This window comes from Amblyraja radiata, chromosome 2, assembly GCF_010909765.2.
Source record: "Amblyraja radiata isolate CabotCenter1 chromosome 2, sAmbRad1.1.pri, whole genome shotgun sequence".
NCBI classification, from domain to species: Eukaryota; Metazoa; Chordata; class Chondrichthyes; order Rajiformes; family Rajidae; genus Amblyraja; species Amblyraja radiata.
Window position 1 is genome coordinate 93,808,068 of NC_045957.1, and position 22,065 is coordinate 93,830,132.

Genomic DNA, 22,065 nt, shown 5'->3' on the forward strand with positions numbered 1-22,065 from the left:
TTGCTCCTGTATAGGACGTTTAACTCAGAGTATCTGAGATCACCAAGAGAGATGATATCCGGATTATTACCTGAGCCACTTATACATTGGCAAAGGATAAATAGAATTGGAGGTGAATGCTGGTGAATCACATAAAAAGGGTTGCAGATTATACTTTAAATTGAAGGGGGAAAAGCTCCAAGAACAGAAGATTTAATAAACCAGCAAAATATAAATCAGGCAGTAGCACAGGATGGGGTGGGGGAAACTGGTTTGACGGACCATGGCTGAAAATGTAAATGATAATATGCAACATGGAGCAAATCCAGAGTTGCAGACCGCAGTAAAAATATTAAAGATTAATGTTATTTATTTGAATGTAGATAGCATTTGCACAAGATGGATGAGTTGATAGCACTGATAACAACATATGAGTGTGATGGAGTAGCTACTACAGAAATGTGGTGACAGGGTGATTAGAACGAGGCACTCAGTGTTCCTAGTTATACACTGTTCCAAAAGAACAAGCTAAAGAGGGTTGGAGTCGTCAATCAGGGAAGATACGAGAGCAGTGCTGAATTGTGATATAAAGGCATTAAATAATGATGTGCAATCAGTTTCGATTGATATCATGAATACTAGGGAAAGGATAATCTGGGTAGAATAGGTCTGTAAGACCCTAAAATGTGACCTCTTAATAGATCAGAGTACAAACTGGGAAATATCAAGGGCATGTTTGAAGGGAACTGCGATCGTAATGGGAGATTTTAATCTACCTGTTGATTGGACAAACCAAAATGGCAAGAGTTTTGTAGACGAAGAATTGGTGGAATATATTAAGGTTTTCTTTTGGGGGCTGTCCATTGCCAGCATAATCAACGACCATTACACACCAGTCACTCCCTCTTCCGCCCTCAGCCATCAGGCAAATGATACAAAAGCTTGAAAGCACGTATCACCAGATTCAGAAACGTGTACGTCCCTGCTGTTTTCAGACTAATGAACATACCTTTTACTGGCACAAGATGTAGGCCTTATCTCCCAACCTCCTTCATGGCAGCCCTTGCACTCCTTTTAATTGCACTTTCACTGGAGCTGAACAATTTGCAACACAGTAACACTACATTCTGTACTCAGGTGATTTTTTTCTTTGTACCTCCTGTTGTAATTGCGCATGGCTTAATTGTACTCATAGGGTAATAGAGTCGCACAGTTTGGATAGGCCCTTTGGCCCAATTTGTCCATGCTGACCAAGATGCCCCAGCTACAGTAGTCCCACCTGCCTGCATTTGGCTCATATCCCTCTAAACCTCTCCTATCCATGTACTGGTCCAATTAAAAAAAAAATGTTGCTACAGTATCTGCCTTAAGTTGCCCCTCTGGAAGCCCATTCCATATATCCACTACCCTCTCTGCCCCACTGGTTCTATTCAATCTTTTCCCTCTCACCTTAAATGTATGTCCTCTGGTTCTTGAGCCCCCCCCCCCCCCCCCCCCCCCCCCCCCCCCCCACTCTGAGTAAAATACTCTGTGCATCTACTGTGCACACGGTATTGGGGTTCAGTGTTGATGTGAATAGAGAACTGGCTGGCAGAGGAAGCAAAGAGTAGGAGTAAACGGGTCCTTTTCAGAATGGCAGGCAGTGACTAGTGGGGTACCGCAAGGCTCAGTGCTGGGACCCCAGCTATTTACAATGTATATTAATGATCTGGATGAGGGAATTGAATGCAACATCTCCAAGTTTGCGGATGACACGAAGCTGGGGAGCAGTGTTAGCTGTGAGGAGGATGCTAGGAGGCTGCAAGGTGACTTGGATAGGTTGGGTGAGTGGGCAAATGCATGGCAGATGCAGTATAATGTGGATAAATGTGAGGTTATCCACTTTGGTGGCAAAAACAGGAAAGTAAACTATTATCTGAATAGTGGCCGATTAGGAAAAGAGGAGATGCAACGAGACCTGGGTGTCATGGTACACCAGTCATTGAAAGTAGGAATGCTGGTGCAGCAGGCAGTGAAGAAAGCAAATGGTATGTTAGCATTCATAGCAAAGGGATTTGAGTATAAGAGCAGGGAGGTTCTACTGCAGTTGTACAGGGTCTTGGTGAGACCACACCTGGAGTATTGCGTACAGTTTTGGTCTCCTAATCTGAGGAAAGACATTCTTGCCATAGAGGGAGTACAGAGAAGGTTCACCAGACTGATTCCTGGGATGGCAGGACTTTCATATGAAGAAAGACTGGATAGACTCGGCTTGTACACGCTAGAATTCAGAAGATTGAGTGGGGATCTTATAGAAACTTACAAAATTCTTAAGGGGTTGGACAGGCTAGATGCAGGAAGATTATTCCCGATGTTGGGGAAGTTCAGAACTAGGGGTCACAGTTTAAGGATAAGAGGGAAGTCTTTTAGGACCGAGATGAGAAAATCATTTTTTACACAGAGAGTGGTGAATCTGTGGAATTCTCTGCCACAGAAGGTAGTTGAGGCCAGTTCATTGGCTATATTTAAGAGGGAGTTAGATGTGGCCCTTGTGGCTAAAGGGATCAGGGGGTATGGAGAGAAGGCAGGGATGGGATACTGAGTTGGATGATCAGCCATGATCATATCGAATGGCGGTGCAGGCTTGAAGGGCCGAATGGCCTACTCCTGCACCTATTTTCTATGTTTCTATGTTTACTCCATCTATTTCCCTCATGATCTTATACACCTTCAGATCTGGGAGCATCTTAAATCCTTTTTGCACCCTTTCCACTTTAATGACACCCTTCGTATAGCAAGATGACCAGAACAGTACACAGTGCTCCAAATATGGCTTTATCATATAACCATATAACCATATAACAATTACAGCATGGAAACAGGCCATCTCGGCCCTTCTAGTCCGTGCCGAACACGTATTCTCCCCTAGTCCCATCTACCTGCAACATCTTGTAAGTGACGTACTAACTCCTGTACTCATTATCCTGATCGATGAAGGCAAGTGTGCCAAACACAATCTTCACCACACTATTCACAGAACAATGTAGCTACACCCCAAGTTCTCTTAATTGTACCACACTCCCCAGGGCCCTTCCATTTACTGTGTAAGTCCTGCCCTTGTTTGTCACATTAAAATGCAACACCTTGCAACATTTTGAATCCATCTGCCTTGAGCGGCATGGTGGCGCAGAGGTAGAGTTGCTGCCTTACAGTGCTTGCAGCGCCAGAGACCCAGGTTCGATCCTGACTACGGGTGCTTGTCTGTATGGAGTTTGTACATTCTCCCCGTGACCGTGTAGGTTTTCTCGGAGATCATCGGTTTCCTTCCATACTCTAAAGACGTACAGGTTTGTAGGTTAATTGCTGTATGTGTAAATTGTCCCTAGTGTGTGTAGGATGGTGTTAATGTGTGGGGATCGCTGATCGGTGCGGACTCGGTGGACCAAAGGGCCTGTTTCCATGCTGTATCTCTAAACTAAACTAAACTAAACTAAACTGAACTAAACTAAACTAAAATCTGCCATTCCTTGAACCATTGGCCTATTTGATCAAGGTCAACGTATAATTGCAAATAACTTTTTTCATTGTCCACTAAACTACCAATTTTAGTGCATCTGCAAAAGCCACCTACATTCACATAAATCGTTAGCGCAACAAACTGTAGACCCAGCGTAATTCCCTGCATCATAGCATTTGTTACAGACCTCCAGTCTGGCTTAATTGTGCTCCTATGACATGAACTTTCAGAATCTCCTCCAGTAACTTAATGTTAAGCTCATCACTTGTCTTACCAAGGGCGCCTAAGTGTATAGGCCTTGATTTTCTGGAGTTTAGAAGAAGAAAGAGTGACCTTATTCAAACATACAAAATCCGAAAGGATCTTGATAGGGAAGATATTGGTATGATTTCACAGGTTATAAAGTTTTGTACAAAGACACACATCTGCAAGGTAAGGAACCAATCATATAAGCCTTGTGTCTGTAAAAGTTTATTTTTGCAGAGGGTGGTGATAGCAGTTAGATCTTTCAAGGTATTTAAAGTGGAGGTGGACAAATATCTGATAGAACAAGGACTAGAGGATCATAGAGAATTGACACAGAAGAGCAATTGAGACCAGCATAGATAAACCATGATCAATTTAAACGACAAGGCATTCTCGAAGCATCTATTCCCATTCCTGGTTTCTTATATCCTATGGAAGTAGTAATTGGTCCTAAATGCTCAGTAATGGTCAGCAATGGTTAGGATTAATTCCTTGGCTCCTTCAAACAAATAAGTAGTTTAATGTGCTCAGTTTGGTCCATTATGGTTGTGACTAATGTTGGCATGATTCTAATCCTTTTTCAGTGGTTTATTATTTGATTGGATCCTTAAGCCACCGGTTGGCGCCAGCAATGGCCGCCTCGCCAGCAGCTGTTAGTCCTTTCACCCTTTTTGTTATTTTTAGTGTGTCTAATTGTATGTTTTAAATGTTTCTTAGTATGTCTTATGTGGGGGGTGGTGGAGGAGAATAGGGGGAAACCGTTTCTCAGTCACTTACCTGGACGGAGATGCATCTTTTCTCTGTGTCGCATCTTGGCCCCTCGCGGCCTACCAACTAGATTGGTGCAGCCTTTCCTGCCAGAGACCAGCCAGAGTTTCAGTGGCGGCACAACACTGAATTATCATCGCGGAGCGGGCGATGCCTTGCCGGTGATCGCCAGTGTTGGATCTCCAGAATGTTGGGCCTGCTGACTGTGGTTTGCGGAGCTTCTAGCTGCGGGCGCGACGCGGACCTTAACATCGTGGAGGCCTGGGATCTTTTGCCAGGGATCTCCAGTGCCGAAACATTTCTAATCTATTACCTCGACGGAAAAGCAATTTTTTTCTATATCCCTGTCCGCACTGCGGCCTAACATTGAGGAGTTTGCGGCCTTGGCTGGAGACCGATTTTGAGAGCTCCATCGCAGTCGCGTAAGGACCTACATTCGCGGAGCTCGCGATCCCTTTGCCAGGGGTCGACCTCGGAGCTCCAACCGTGGGTGCTTGCGGACTTAACATCATGGAGCCCGCGGTCTCTGGTCAGAGACCAACTTCGGGAACACCAAGCCGCGGGTGTTTTGACCTCCTCGACATGGGAGTTTTGATCGCCCCGACACAGGGGCTTCGACTGCCGGCTGCGGGAACTTCGATCATCCCGATGGATGGTTTGACTGCATTGACCATGGGAGAATAAAGAGGAAGAAGATTTCTTTTTTGCCTTCCATCACAGTGAGGAATGTGGGGAATCCGCTGTGGTGGATGTTAATGTTAACTTTCATGTAGTTGTGTGTCTTGTTGCTTTTTTTCCCCGTATGGTTGTATGATAAATTGCATATCACTGCACCTTCATTGGTACATGTGACAATAAAAGACCTTTGAAACTGAAGCATCACAAAATAAAATGATCACTCACCATTCAAAGTATACTGACAAAAATGCTACAGCTGAGCTTATCTACTCCTCACACACGTAGCAATCCATTCCAGCAGTAATCATGAGAGCAGGAATGGGAGAATTGATTTTAAATTAAAAATAAAATGGATTTAGTAAACTAACAGAGCAGTAGGCAGTAATGGGTTAACATTTGTATAGAACATCGATCATCAGCTAATTATGAAATTAGTAAATCTGTAGGCCTTAAAAATATATTAATAACTTAATGGAGCTTAGCATGGTGGCACCATAATTAAATACCATACACCGAATCTCATTTCACTACGCTTACTATTATTTTTTTATTTTTTTTATTATTATTCAATACTATTTAAAAGCTATTATGGATTCCGTTATACCTGATTTTGATTTTTACACAATAATTTGTAGTACAATATCTCCCAGTCTCTCCCTCCGTACTTGTCGTGTTCTTAAATGCACGCTTTTTAGTTAGACTCATTTGTCAATAATACCAATCATTCCACAATTACTTTACGAGAACTTTGCACCATTTTGATCAATTATTTTATATCACTTCTCAAGTATTCTTAACCTTTTACTCCGCGGCCATTTTCCAGAGTCAAGCGTATTCTTTTGTCATATGAAACCCATCATATAAACTCTTTTTGAAGTTCCTACTTGCAACAGCACAGCAGATATGTAAACATAATACTCTGAAAAACCCATAATGCACAGCTAAAAAAAATATTCTGTATGTATATAAAAAACAGACAACTAAACAAACAATAATTGTGCAAACTCAAAAGAATCCCCCAAAAATCTACATTGTTGTAGTGTTTAATAGCCTGACGGTTGGAAGAAGGAAAAAGCTGCTCTTGAACTTGGACGTTACAGTTTTGTTCCTGTACCTTCTCCCAATGGTAGGAGTGAAGTGAAAGCATAGCCAGGGTAGTGTCAGTCTCTGATGATACTGGCTGTCTTTCTGAGGCAGTGATTCGTGTCGATCCTTGCGATGGTGGGGAAGTCAGTATCCATGATGGACTGGACAAGGTCATCACTTTTTGAAATCTTTATTCGTGGGCATTCGAGTTGCCAAGCCAGGTCGTAATGTAGGCAGTCAATACTGGACACCTGTAGAAGTTTAAGAGAATATGAATGATGGATGCATAAAACAGTAGGTACCATGCATAAACAAAGTGATGAAACTCATTTCCAGCCTATCTGCAAAAGGATAACAAATATAATGGCAGGCAAGCATAAATAATAAATTCGTGGTTGAGGCAAGGTTTAATAAAAAAAGCAGGCAGTATCAATTCATGTGATGCACCATTGCATTAATACATTAATTGAGAAGCGAGCATCAGTGAACTACTTAATCAATATTTTTTTGAGCAGTGGATGCCAACAGATAGGAGTACAGCAACTAGTTTGGAGGGCAGGAAAATATTTAACAATATTTTTTTGAAGCTGCTGGGTATTGTTGCACTGGAATAGTTTCTTAAACAGTAACAGCTGTGGATTGAAAAGCATGCCACAGAATGTGGGTGGAGAGAGAAGGGAGGGATATGGTTGGCTTTGCCCTGAATGCTGTTTTGGGGAAGTGTGCACATCTATTTGAGGTTTTGTTCAATGGCAGATAAGAGGAAATTTGTCTAGACTTTACTTGTACCCTGAAGGTCTCTGGTATTGTTGATGTTGAGAATGCCTGATGAGCATCAAGTCTGTGAAGGCTTTCACATTTGTCCAAAGCAGAAGTGTGCAATTCTCTCCATGTGTTCTTCAAGAAACTACAATTCCAAATGTATTTTGTCGGCTGTAAAGTAGAGCATCCTGAAAGGAATGTGAAAGTCACTGTGTGAATCTGTGTTTCTTTTTCAAAGGTTTCAAAGGGTGGTGGGTGAATGGACAAGCTGCCAGAGGAGGTAGTTGAGGCTGGGATTATCCCAACATTTAAGAAACAGTTAGATACATGGATAGGACAAGTTTGAAGGGATATGGACCAAATGTAGGCAGGTCGGACAAGTGTAGCTGGGACATGTTTGCCAGTGTGGGCAAATTGGGCCGAAGGGCCAGTTTCCACATTGTATCACTCTATGACTATTAATCCTCATCTTAAACCTTCATTTTTGCTTTTATTTGTTTGCTTTCATTTATTTGCAAGAGTTATTAAGAAAAAAATTATGATTATGTCCTCGTTTAGACCCAATTTTAAGATTTGATGGTAAATAAATGGCGTTTCTTCACATTCGCTTGGGGAAAAATAATATTTTACTGTGATTGGTTTTGTGAATTCCAATTCCATTTGTTCTAAAGTTCTCTTGAAAGGTTCAGTTCACCCAGGTCTAGTAAGGTAAAGCAATGGGCTTCTTATTGCAATAAACGAAGTATTGTCACGTCAACGTGTCCATTTCATTGGTTCATTTAAATTGTCCAAGTGTGAGCAGCTTATTATTCAAAGAAATTATGATGTAACTCTTGGCGAGGAAGATACCACACCACACTATGCAACTGGATCCTGGATTTCCTTTCTGAAAGACCCCAGTCTGTGCGGGTGGGGAAGAACACCTCCTCGGTCATCACACTGAGCACCGGCTCCCCTCAGGGCTGTGTCCTGAGTCCGCTGCTCTTCACATTGATGACACATGACTGTGTCGCCAGGTCCACTACTAACCATATCATCAAATACGCGGATGACACAACAGTAGTGGGCCTCATCCGCAACAACGACGACCAGGCATACAGAGAGGAGGTGGAGCAGCTGGTGAGCTGGTGCAGCAGGAACAACCTTCTCCTAAATGTGGACAAAACCAAGGAGATTGTCGTCGATTTCAGAAGGAAAATTCAGCCCAGTCACACTCCACTTTGCATCAACAACTCAGCAGTGGAGCAGGTGAAAAGGATCAAGTTCCTGGGGGTGCATATAACGGACACCTTAAACTGGTCCACAAACATCACATCTCTGGTAAAACGGGCACAGCAGCGTTTGTACTTCCTCCACAGGATGAGAAGATCACACCTCCACCCTCCCATCCTCACCACATTCTACAGAAGCACCATTGAATCAGTCATGACCAGCTGCATCTCTATGTGGTGCGGCGGCTGTATAGCTGCGGACTGGAAGTGCCTTCAGAGAGTGGTGAGGACAGCGGAAAAAATCATTGGGACTTCTCTTCCTTCCATCATGGACATTGGTACAAACGCTGTCTGACAAGAGCTAAGGGCATTACCAGAGCCCCCACACACCCACAATATGGACTGTTTACACTGCTGAACTCTGGGAGGAGGTACCGCAGCATGAAGAGCGGGACAACCAGGTTCTGCAACAGCTTCATCCCCCAGGCCATAAGACTATTGAACTCACAATCAAATCGATGCCATAACTTTCTTATACATTGCCACTTTTAATAACTTTCCTACATATCTATTTTACAGAACTATGCACATGAAGTACTTTTTATGGACACACTAAGCACTTTTACTGATCGCTTGATATAAATGTTATATTCTGCTGCTACTTGAAGAGTCAATGCAACAAAATTTCGTTCAATGTGCACTGTGTCTATGTGTACACCTGAATGACAATTAAAGTTATATAATAATAATAATATAATAATATAAAGGTATTGAAAAACAAATGGTGAATTACAGTGTACTACATATTTGCTGCTTTGAATTTACCTTTTAATGTTGTTTATTTTGTGAAAGTTAACTGTTGCATCTCTATTCTTTTGATTAGATTTCTGCCGAACTTCATCAGTGGAGATTTTGATTCCATTAAACCAGAAGTAAAAGAGTTCTACAAAGCCAAGGTAAAGGGTGTCATCAGAACTTAAATCAGTAAAAACTTACCCCTCAGATCTTGTTTAAACTTCTCCTCTCTCACCTTAAACCTGTGTTCTTTGCTTTAGACTCCTCTGGGAGAAAAAATATCTACCTTATTTAAGCCCCTCATCAACTTTAAGATTAACACGCTTATATCCCAGTGACAATAAAACCAGTTGAGCTAATCTTTCCTTATAACTATAGCCCTCCATTCCAGGCAGCATCTTGGTGAATTTCTTTAGTACTCCCTCTATTTGCTACCGCATCCTCCTGTAATGTAGTGAGCAGAGTTGTATACAATATTCTAAGTGTGGTCTAAACAGAATTTTGCACAGCTATTATATGATAATCCAATCCGTATACTATATGAAGATGAAGGGTATCTCTTCTGGGTTCAAAGATTGGGGGGGATGTGTATAAAGTCGGTATCGCACGTAACTTCCACAGATGTTTTGCCACCTTTAGTCCATGCACCAAAATGCACAAAAAATAATAACATCAAAAATGCTTTCCAATGTCAATTAAAAACAAACTTGCAAACAGTTTGCCTTGTCCCATGTGATTGTTCTTTGTGTTTCCATTTCTTTATGTAGTAAATATGGATGTCAGGGGTTATGGGGGAAGGCTGGAGAATGGGGTTAGGAGGGAAAGATAGATCAGCCATGATTGAATAGTGGAGTAGACGATGGGCCAAATGGCCTAATTCTGCTCCTATCACTTATGAACATGAAATATCAGTACTTTTCCAATAGCAGCAGTCTGTGACTTTAACTTCCCCAATATTGTCTGGGACTTACTCAGTACCAAAAGTTTAGGCAGGGCAGAATTTGTGAGGCGTATCCAAGAGGGTTGCTTGAAAAGGTATGTGCATACTCAAACCGAGAAGGGAACAGTGCTGCACTTTGTGTTGGGAAATGAGCTGGGTGGGTAGGATTCAGTGACAATGGAAGAGCATTTTGGAGATAATAATCACAACAACAGGTTTTCAGATTGTTTTGAAAAGAGAGAAGGCTAGCCCTTGAAGGAAGGTACTAAATTGGAACAAGGCAAACAAGTTGCGGTGGAGTAGCAAATGTTGTTTCTTAGGTTTATCGTCACCATCATTGTTGAAAACATCAATGGGCACGGTGCCTTACAATGCTATATACAACAGTGATTGCAACTTCTACTGAAATGTGGAAGTTGCCATGCTGTGAGAACGGAGAGGTTGAGAAGGAATTTCTTCCCAGAGGCCATTAGGACTGTAAACTCCTATCTCACCAGGGACTAACTTTACTGTACCACTTTACAGCTTTTTTTTAAATTGCTGTTTTTTTCCCTTTTTCCTTCCGCCCACGATATTTAATATGTAAAAGAATATGTGATTCTGTTCCATTCTGTTTGTAGTTTGTTTGTCTGGTTGTTTGTTTGTTTGTCTTTTTGCACAAAGTCTGCGAGCATTGACACTTTTCATTTCACTGCACATCTCGTATGTGTATGTGACGAATAAACTTGACTTGACTTGAATGTGGATGGTCGTTGGCTCACTAGGAGTTCATCCACCCTTTGATAGGTCTTGTTTTTGGTCCTGCTGGGGGTCTACAGCCCCCTCCTCACCTGGCAAACCAGGTTGGGGAGACGGTTTAGTTGCCGACTATCCGACCATGGAGCAGGTAGCACGGGATTACATAGTACCCGTGGCGGGGGGAACTCGTGTAATTATCTATCCAAGCATACATAGATACAGCAGTTCGAACTCAAGTACAACAGACAGAGCAAAGGTACAGAGAGACGAATATAGTTCTTCAACATGATAGCACATTATAGCGCACCAGTTTCTTGGACAAAGTCCAATGTTCTCAATGAGGTAAAGCTGAATCAAACAGTAGTCTAGCTTATGGAAGGACTGTTCAAAAACCCGATAACAGAGGGGAGGTAGCTGATCCTGAGTCTGATGGTGCTCGCTTTCAAGCTTCATTGTATTGTATTGTATTCAAATTTATTGTCATTGTCTCAATTAGAGACAACAAAATGAATTTTCCTTACAGGTAGTATCATAAAAATAAATAAATAATAAATAATAAAACATATTAAAAATAAAATTGAATTAAAAAAAGAAAAGAAAAGCACAAACACAGAAAGTCCACGACACAACATAACACAGTGGCACCAAGGTGAGGAAGGCACCATAGTCCAGCCAGCCTCCCCTCCGATCTTCCCAGATGTTCATCCGTGGTCTGGGCCTTCCGAGCACCCGCAGTCGCCGCACCGGGCGGCCCGATGTTCAGGCCCTCACGCCGGGCTGGTGGAACGCCGACGCCGATCCCCGACGGTGAACATCCTCCTCCTCAGCGGCCCGGACCTCCTGATCAGCCGCCTCCCGCAGCCGGAGTCCGCAGCTCCCGAGTCCGCAGGCCGAGCCGGGCGGAGTCGCAGGACCCCGCGTTGTTGATCAGCGCCGCCCACGTTGGGAGCCCGCAAACCGCAGCTCCATGATGTCGGTGCAGCAGGTCCAGCACTCCGGGCTCCAGACGGCGATCCCCGGTAAGGCATCGCCAACCCTGCGATGTTACAGCGCTGTCCCGCCGCTGCTGGAGCTCTGGTCGATCCCGGCAGGAAAGGCCGCGCCAATCCAGTAGGTAGGCCGCTGGGGGGGTGAGGACGCAACTCGAATAATAGTCGCGTCCTCTCCAGGAAGCGACCGAAGGACGGTATCCCCCTTACCGTGCCCTCTTCCCCCACATAAAGACATTTAAAAAAACATTAAAAACACACTTTAACATAACTAAAAAAACAAAAACAAAAAAAAAAAGATACCGGGCTGAAGGTGGAGGCTGCTGGCACCAGCGCCACCGGAAGTACAAGTAATGAGGTACCTTCTGGTACTTCAGTACCTTCAGTACCTTCTGCCGGACAGGAGCAAGGATACGAAGGAATAACCAGAAAGTAGAAAGACTCCAGGGAATGATAGGTTGGTGAGCTTCACATCAGTGGTAGGGAAACTATTGGAGAGGATTCTTCAGGATAATATTTACTCCCATTTGGAAGTGAATGGGTTAATTAGAGAAAGTCAGCATGGCTTTATACACAGCAAGTCGTGTCTTGCTAACTTGATTGAGTTTTTTGAGGAGGTGACAAAGGTGATCAATGAGGGTAGGGCGGTTGATGTTGTCGGCATGGATTTTAGTGAGGCTTTTGATAAAGTCCTCCTTGGGAAGCTGATCCAGAAGATTAAAATGCACGTGATTGAGAGTGACTTGGTCGTATGGATTCAGAATTGACTTACTAATAGAAAAGGGGCTATAGTGGAAGGACAATATTCAGGCTGGAGGGATCTGTGCTGGGACTTCAGCATTGTGTGATATATAAATGACTTGGACATAAATGTAGAGGGGTTTAGTTTATTCAAGGTTAGAGATTTGGCATGGAAACATGCCCTTCAGCGCACCAAGTCCACACTGACCAGCGATCACCCATACAGTAGATCTATCCTACATGGACAATTTACAGAAGCCAATAAATCTACAAACCTGCACCTTTTGGGAATGTGTGAGGGAACAGGAGCACCTGGAGAAAACCCATGCAGTCACAGACAGAATGTACAAACTCCATACAGACAGCACCCGTAACCAGGATCCAACCCGGGTCTCTTGTGCTTTAAGGCAGCAACACTACTGCTGTGCCACAGTGCTACCCTGGGTTAATTAGTAAGTTTGCAGATGACACTTAGCTTTCTGAAGTCGCGGACTGTGAGGAAGACTATCAAAGTAAAGAATGGGATATAGATCAGCTACCACAAATGGCATCACAGGTAGATGGAGTAGTTAAAAAGGCATATTGTATGCTTGCTTTCATTGATCTGGTATTGAGTGTAAATGGCCTTGGGCAACTTTTTAGGCGAGTGCAGGTGACTTTGCGCTCGCCTCATGATTGTCACATGGTCGCCACGTGTTCGCTGGGGGTCTCTGGTGAGTCTCCTTCATGGTAGAGAGGGGTTCCCGCATTCTGGGAACTAGTCGTGGCCTCAGTATGGTCGCAGCAAATTTTCCAACATGTTGAAAATTTTTCTGCAACCAAACATTGGTGGCCATGGAGAAAGTCGATACTTTTGTAGTCGTAGGTGCAGAGGTAGTGGGGTAGCCATGTAGTTGTAGGTAGTCGAGGCAGCCATAGGTAGTTTTAGTTAATCTCCTTTGCTGACCGGGCATTTTCATTGGCTCATTGGGGAAAAAAAACTGTAAGCACGAGTTTTCAGAACCAAGGAAAACCGACCGGTAATGTTAAATGCCCGCTAAACTTCACAGCTGTGTATCTCTGGCTTATTAAAAGTTGTCTGGCTTCTTAAAAGTGTCCACTCCTTCTCCTCCCCCCCTTCTCCCCCCTTCTCCCTCCTTCTCCCTCCTTCTCCCCCCATTTCTCCCCCCTTCTCCCCTCTTTTCCCCTCCCCCCCGCTGTGCTAGCCGTCTTTAAACTTCCTGTTCATCGCGGTATGTGTCTGTGTCTCCTTGGCTTTGCACCATGTGAATTTCTGACAGTGCTCCCCCGCTTTCTCTGGCCCCCGCCTTTGCGATGTGTGTGTGTGTGTGTGTGTGTGTGTGTGTGTGTGTGTGTGTGTGTGTGTGTGTGTGTGTGTGTGTGTGTGTGTGTGTGTGTGTGTGTGTGTGTGTGTGTGTTCCGCTCTGACGGTCGCCGTTCCAGTTCGCGGATTTTCAGGCGAGTGCCTCGAGCTTGAAGGTCGCAGGCAGTCCGCTGAAAAGTTGCCTAAGTGGGACAGGCCCTTAAGAGTCAGGAAGTCATGAGGGTTTTTTTGTTAGGTTGCATTTTGAGTATTACATGCAGTTCTGGTCATCCCATTACAGGAAGGATGTGGAGACTTTGGAAAAGCTGCAGAGGAGGTTTACCAGAATGATAGACTCAAAATGCTGGAGTAACTTAGTGGGACAGTTTCCGTGCTGTAATTGTTATATGGTTATTGTTATATGGACAGGCAGCATCTCTGGAGAGAAGGAATGGGTGGCGTTTCGGGTCGAGACCCTTCAGCTGCTATTTTACCAGAATTATGCTGGATTAGGGAATATTATCTACAAGGTGAGGTTGGGCAGACTTTAGGTTGTTTTCTCTGGAATGCCAGAGGTTGCAGGGAGACCTGATAGAAGTATATCAAACTATGCGAGGCATAGCCAGGGTAAAGAGCCAGAACCTTCTTCCCAGGAGATGTGCAAGGCATGTTTTTTACACCAGGGTTGTGAGTGGCTGAAACGCCCAACAATGGCATTTAAGAGACTTCTGCATAGGCCTATGGATATGTAGCAAATGGATTATGTACAGGCAGATAAGAGTTGGTCTTGGCATAATGTTTGGCACAGTTATTGTAGGCTGAAGGGTCTGTTCTTTAGCTGTACTGTTTTATGTTCTTTGAAAAGCTGATTGTTACCTTCAAAAAATACAGGAGATGAATATGATGGCAAAACCAAGCTTTAAATTCCTGATCGATAACTCATTTTCATATTCATACATCTCTGAGTTTATACCTGCATGTGGTATTGACACAATAAATATTAATAAATATAAATATGTAGCGGGGACTCGCAGGATTCCAGCCAGAAACTAGTCGGACACGAGTTGTGTGCACTAGACGTGTTTATTCTCTCCAATACAGCTCCCTACTCCTCCCCGGACATAGGCGCTGCCTGGCCTTAAATACCAACTCAGGTGCCGACCGCGTGACTAACGCCTCCCGCACCAAGACGCCGCCCTCTAGAGCCGATGGTTCGTTGTAGCCTTGGGTTGCCACCAGGTGCCGCCACAAATACAAATAACAGTTCCAACACACCTTTCAGTTGTGCCCATGTTCTACCCACTAAAATTGCCCTTTGTTACAGCAGTGAGTCACATCTATAGAAATGTCAACTACTGTGTCGTGTCCTTAAAAGCTGCTTTATTTAGAACATTTACAGATTACATTAAGGATTTCTCTGTTTCTGTATTATTCATACATGGATGTCACCAGATGCATCCCCATTTATTCCCCACACATAATTCCACTTAGAAAGGTTATAATAGTCTTCTTAAACCACCTGTGAGGTGAGGTGTCTGTGAGGGGAAGATATCCCCACAATGCTATTAAGTAGGGAATTCGAAGACAGTGAACCAGTAGAAAATGAATAAACAGTGACACATTTCCAAATATGTATGAAGTGACATGGAGGGGATCTTGTAGACGAGGATGCCCTCATAGTTGGAGTTGCAGGTTTGCGAGGTCTTGTGTAAGCCTTGGCGAGGAGGTTGCTGCGGTGCAGTTTGTTGATTAGAAACTACAGCCATGGTGGAGAGAAGGTGTGTTTAAGTGGCCTGCGGGTGGTAATAAATTGGAATAATTTGTCTTGAATGGTCAGACTTCTTACACTTTACTGGAGCTGGATTTAACTAGACTGTTAGAAAATATTGGTAATCTGGGAAAACTTCCAGGGTCTAAGAGATAAATTACCGGCCCCAGGAAACCAAACCTCTGCTCTGCTCTTTTAATTTGGATTTTCTGTGGCTGGTCTCGTTAAGATTTGACTCACAACAAGTGCAGTGAAACCTTTACCTTTGTGGTAGCGACAAGAAGCTATATTATCACTATATTATCATATAAAGAGATATTCGATGTAAGTTTTCACCTCTCTGCCTCCACAGATGCTTCCTGACCTTCTGAGGTCCCTTCAGCAAATTGTTTATTGCTCCTGGTGACAGAATGTACAGTCTCTTTTATCTCTGCAAAGATATTAGCATTGATATCTTAAACTTTTTCAAAGGGGGTGAATTTGATGTGCACCTCATAAAGAGAAAAATTAAGTTGCGAAATGGAAAGCATAAATATGGTCATTATATTGCCAGTTGAAAATACAGCCTTCAAGACAGAATGAAGGGGCTCATATATCTGTGTTAGTTGTTGGTAGAAATGATATATAGGGACGGACATGGCCGTGATAGGAATTGAAAACCAAAAAAACATTGAAACAGAACATTACTCGAAGTCAAACCAGGTCACCAAGTACAAGATTAAATGAGGGAATGGAATTCAATGCATGGAATCAGTTTTGGATAACATCAAAAAGTCTGAGTTTTAAAAAAATGAAGTTGATTTTAGGAGAGCTTTGGGATAGTCTAGTCTAAAGGTGGCTGAGTTATGGTTGAGGGTTTCAGTTGTAGATGGAATCCTAGAATGTTGATGATAGAAAATTTGGAATTCATCCAACAATGAATAACATTAAGAATCTATTAATCCTAAAAAGTTACAGTATCCAACCAACTTAATGAGCAAAGTCTGGAAACCTAAAATGTTGACCATTCCTCTGCCTCAGAAGGATTGTGGTTTATGTACTTGACATAGTTCTAATGCTTCAACACTGTGTGGAGGATTATTTTGGGACAACCCAAAACGATGATTGGAAGATGTTTAATATTTGAAGAGAGGGCTTTTAGGGACTGTTGGCTTAGTTGGCCTTGTGCAGGATGCAATGACTTTGATTGATTGAAAGATACAACATGGAAACAGGCTCTTCACACTGGTTCTATGTTATCCCACATTCATATCCACAGCCTACACACTTAGGGCAATTTACAGAGGCCAATTAATGTACAGTTGTATGTCTATGGGTTGTGGGTGGAAACTGGAGGAAAGTCATTCAGTTACAGTGAGAATGTGCAATCTCCCCACTGGCAGCACCCAAGGACAGGAATGAACCCAGGTCTCTGGCGCTGTGAGGCAGCAGCTCTGAACAACTGTACCACTGTGTTGTCCCTTAGCAACGTGACAGAAGAAGGCATTTTGGCATGTTGTGTCTCTTGCATTCATCTAAGGCCTTCTAGTCTCAGTCCATTGCTCTCTCCCCTTTGTCCTGCAAATTCTTTATTTTTAGATACTTATGCACCCCTTTAAATGTTGCCCTTGAATATCCTCCACCGCTGCCCCTCGCAGTTCATTTCAGACCCAGACAATTTGCTTCTTCAGTCTCTCAAATGAACAAGGCTTATATTCTTTGAATTATTACAATAGATCCCTTCTGGATCCTCTCTAAAACCTTTACAACTTCCTGAAAGGAGGGGGCCAAATAGAATTGGTCAAATCAGTGGTTTATAAAGGTTCATCATGATGTTCTTTCTCTTGTATTTGATACCTCTGTGGATAAAAACCAGGATTCCATATGTTTTCAAACAATTTTCTTAACCTCTGCAGACACTTTGAATGAACCATGCACTTGAACCTCCAGATCACTCTTGTGCTTCTTTTAGAATTATGCCCTCTTGTTTACACCTTGTCACGTCCTTCGTATCAAAACATAACACTTCACACATTTCAGCATTGAGCTCAATCTGCATGTTATCCAAAAAATGCACCAAGTTGTTAGTATCTCCTTCAAGTCTGTACTCTGCCCAAATGTCGTCCTGTTTACTTGTCCAAGTCAATATTCATGAAGGAAACCACTGCTCTTGGTTTTGATCTCTGGAGGTCGCCACTGTACTTTTCCTTCCAGTCTGATAAATAATCTAGTTATTGTTTCTTGATACTTAGCTATTGTTTGTCTTCAATCTTGCGAAGTGTGCCACCTGGTGAAATGCCTTTTGGAAGTCCATATTCCACATCAACTGCAATTCCCTTTCATCTTATTCCTGTTACTTAAAAGTCAGACAGTAAATCATTAAATAAACCCGAACAATCAGCAAATCTTATATTTCTTGAACTATCCCCATTACTAACATAGAAACATAGGCGCAAAAGTAGGCCATTCGGCCCTTTGAGCCAGCATCGCCATTCAATATGATCATGGCTTATCATCCAAAATCAGTACCCCATTCCTGCCTTCTGTGGCAGAGAATTCCACAGGTTCACAACTCTCTGGGTGAAAATGGTTTTTCTCATCTCAGTCCTAAATGGCCTCACACTTATTCTTAAACAGTGACCCCAGGTTCTGGACTCCCCCAACATCGGGAACATTTTTCCTGCATCCAGCCTGTCCAATCCCTTAATAATTTTATATGTTTCTATAAATCCCCTCTCATCCCAAATTGCAGTGGATACAAGCCCAGTCGACCCATTCTTTCATCATATTTCAGTCCCGCCACCCCGGGAATTAACCTGGTGAATCTACGCTGCACTCCCTCAATAGCAAGAATGTCCTTCCTCAAGTTAGGAAACCACAACTGCACACAATACTCCAGGTGTGATCTCACCAGGGCCCTGTACAACTGCTATAGGGCCTCCTTGCTTCTAAACTCAAATTATCTCGCAATGAAGGCCAACATGCCATTTGCTTTCTTCACTGGCTGCTGTACCTGCATGCTTACTTGAAGAAGGGTTTTGGCCCAAAACGTTGCCTATTTCCTTCGCTCCATAGATGCTGCTGCACCCGCTGAGTTTCTCCAGCATTTTTGTGTACCTTTGATTTTCCAGCATCTGCAGTTCCTTCTTAAATGCTACCTTTCAGTGACTGATGTACAAGGACACCCAGGTCTCTTAGCACCTCCCCTTTTCCTAATCTGACACCATTAGGTAATAATCTGCCTTCTTGTTCTTGCCACCAGAGTGGATAACCTCACATTTATCCACATTATACTGCATCTGCCATTGCATCTCCCCATTCACCCAACCTATCCAAGTCACCCTGCAGACTCATTGCATCCTCCTCACAGCTCACACTGCCACCCAGTTTTGTGTAATCCGCAAATTTGGAGATGTTACATTTAATTCCCTCGTCTAAATCGTTAATATATATTGTAAATAACTGGGGTCCCAGCACCGAGCCTTGCGGCACCCAACTAGTCACTGCCTGCCATTCTGTAAAGGGCCCATTAATTCCAACTCTTTCCTTCCTGTCTGCCAACCAGTTCTCTATCCACATCAATACCCGACCCCCAATACCATGTGCTCTAATTTTGCACACTAATCTCTTGTGTGAGACCTTGTCAAAGGCTTTTTGAAAGTCCAGATACATCACATCCACTGGCTCTCCCTTATCAATTCTAATTGTTAAATCCTTAAAAAATTCCAGAAGATTAGTCAAGCATGATTTCTCCTTTGTAAATCCATGCTGACTTTGACCTATCCTGTCACTGCTTTCCCTATGTGCTGCTATTACATCTTTAATAATCGACTCAAGCATCTTCCCCACTTCCAATGTAAGGCTAACTGGTCTAAAATTTCCTTGTTTCCTCTCCCTCCTTTTTCAAAAAGTGGGATTACATTAGCTACCCTCCAGTCCACGGGAACTGATCCAGAGTCTACAGAACATTGGAAAATGATCACCAATGCATCCACAATTTCTAGGGCCACCTCCTTGAGTACTCTGGGTGCAGACCAACAGGTCCTGGGGATTTATCTGCAACAGTTTTCCTATCACCATTTCCTGACTAACGTGGATTCTCTTCATTTCCTCCCTCCTACTAGATCTGCCATCCCCTAGTAATTCTGACAAATTGTTTGTGTCTTCGTTAGTGAAGCAAGAACCAAAGTACTTGTTTAACTGGTCTGTCATTTCCTTTTTTTCCCATTATAAATTCATCTGTTTCTGACTGTAAGGGACCTACATTTGTCTTCACTAATCTTTTCATCCACATATCTAAAGAAGCTTTTGCAGTCAGATTTTATATTCCCCGCAAGTTTTCTTTCATGTTCTATTGTCCCCCTCTTAATTAACCCCTCTGTCCTCCTCTGTTTAATTCTAAATTTCTCCCAGTCTGGTTTGCTGCTTCCCGTGGCCAATTTATTTTCCCCTTCCTTGGATTTAACACTATCCCTAATCAGCGAGTTCGGTATTCTAAAAAACGCAGGCAATCATGGGATTTGTCAAAGGTCACTCGCTATAAAGAAAAAGTGAACAAAGCACTGGCTGTACAAAATGTGTATAAATTCTTATCTTTATTCATGATTTATGTGGAAAAATATATTTAATCTGAGGAACGGGGGTGCCAGGTAGTGGGAGAGCTGGGTGTAACAGCAAGAGAGGGGACAGATGCGAGTGGGAGACAGGGGAGAGCAAACACACAGACCCGCGCCTCATCCGTAGCCAGGATCGAACCCGGGTCCCCAGCACCACAAGCGCTGTAGAACCGCCACTGGACCGTCCCCGTCCCCGTCCCACCCCCCCCCCCACTGTCTCCCACTCTCATCTGCCTCCTCTCTCTCGCTGTTACACCCCGCTCTGCTGACCGCATGTTGACCGGTTGCAACGTGGCTTGGTTCGGCAACCTGAGCGCCCTGGAGAGGAAAAGACTACAAAAAGTAGTAAACATTGCCCAGTCCATCATCGGCTCTGACATTCCTTTATCGAGGGGATTTATCGCAGTCGCTGCCTCAAAAAGGCTGGCAGTATCATCAAAGACCCGCACCATACTGGCCACACACTCATCTCCCTGCTACCTTCAGGTAGAAGGTACAGGAGCCTGAAGACTGCAACAACCAGGTTCAGGAATAGCTACTTCCCCACAGCCATCAGGCTATTAAACCTGGCTCAGACAAAACTCTGATTATTAATAACCAATTATCTGTTATTTGCACTTTATCAGTTTATTTATTCATGTGTGTATATATTTATATTATGGTATATGGACACATTGATCTGTTTTGTAGTAAATGCCTACTATGTTCTGTGTGCTGAAGCAAGGCAAGAATGGGACACATGACAGTAAACTCACTTGAACTTGAAGTTGAACTCTCCCGCTACTTGGCTCCGGCTCAGCTATGCCTGTCCCGCCGGGTTGGCTGGCATCCCTGGACTGGCGGTGGCGGCCCCAGGCTTGCAGCCGGCGTGGAGGAGGGGCACTGGCTCCAGTTCAGCTCTGCCTGTCCCGCCAGGTTGGCCGGCAGCCCTTTGCTGGCGTTGGCGGCCCCGGACTTGCGGCTGGCGCCGGTTGCAAGTCCAGGGCTGCGACCACCCCACCAGCCCAGGGCCACTCCGGACACCTCCGGACAGGGACGGGACACCCGGGAGGGGACGGGGACAGCCCAGCAGCAACTCAACAGCACCCGCAGTGCTGGAGACCCGGGTCCGACCCCGACCACGGACAAAACGTGCCTGCACACACATAGCAGCACAGCTGCCGAGAATGTTTATAGCAAGCGAGTCGAAATACCAAAATCGCTTATTTCCCTTGTTAGCCACGGTTGTTTCACCTTCCCCAATTTATTTTTATGCCAGGCAGGGATGAACAATTGTTGTAGTTCATCCATGCGATCTTAACGTTAAACTGGTCTGTTGTCAGAAGATATATCTCTTCACCCATTGTCCAACATGTAACATTTGCAATGTTCCCATCTTTGGACACCTCCCCTGAATCTTTAAATGTTTGCAAGATTATATCTAGAGCCTCTGTCATACACCCCCTTACTCTGCACAATATGCACAAGTGCATCTCATCTGACCAGGGAATTCATCATCTTTAAGTACTCTAGCCTTTCTATTATTTTCTCTATATCCAGTTTTATTCTGTCCAGAATCTCCTATTTATCTTCTTTGGTGAAAAACAATGTTAATTACTTATTTAGCACCTTAGACATGCCTTCTGCCTCCATGAGGAACGTTCCTCTTTGCCCTCAGATTGATCCCACCTCTATTCTCACAAATCTGTTCCCCTCTATATTTATTTGCGGTCTTTTCTCATGCTCTCTAATTTTTTTCTATGCTCCCTTCTTAACTGCCTATGAATAGGTTTGTTCTCACTTTTATTAACAATCTACCATCTGTTGTGTACTTTTTTAATATTCTATTTTACCAGTATCTTTTTTGATCACTAATTCAACTCTGGCTATAGTGTCCCTACATTTCTTTCCCATGGGAATGTATTTAGATTGTAGCTAATACATATCCACCAAGAAAGCCGCTTATTGTTCAATTACACTTCCATCTATTC

General features: G+C 43.5%; 1 protein-coding gene across 2 annotated transcripts in view; it reads left to right on the forward strand.

Moving 5' to 3' along the window:
* tpk1 (thiamin pyrophosphokinase 1) overlaps window positions 1–22,065 on the forward strand; it is a 354,474-nt gene that overhangs the window by 120,680 nt on the left and 211,729 nt on the right. For both annotated transcript variants that reach the window (XM_033050403.1, XM_033050412.1), the window contains exon 5: window positions 9,110–9,182. In XM_033050403.1, the coding sequence (XP_032906294.1) occupies window positions 9,110–9,182 (73 nt within the window). The remainder of the gene's footprint in view (window positions 1–9,109; window positions 9,183–22,065) is intronic.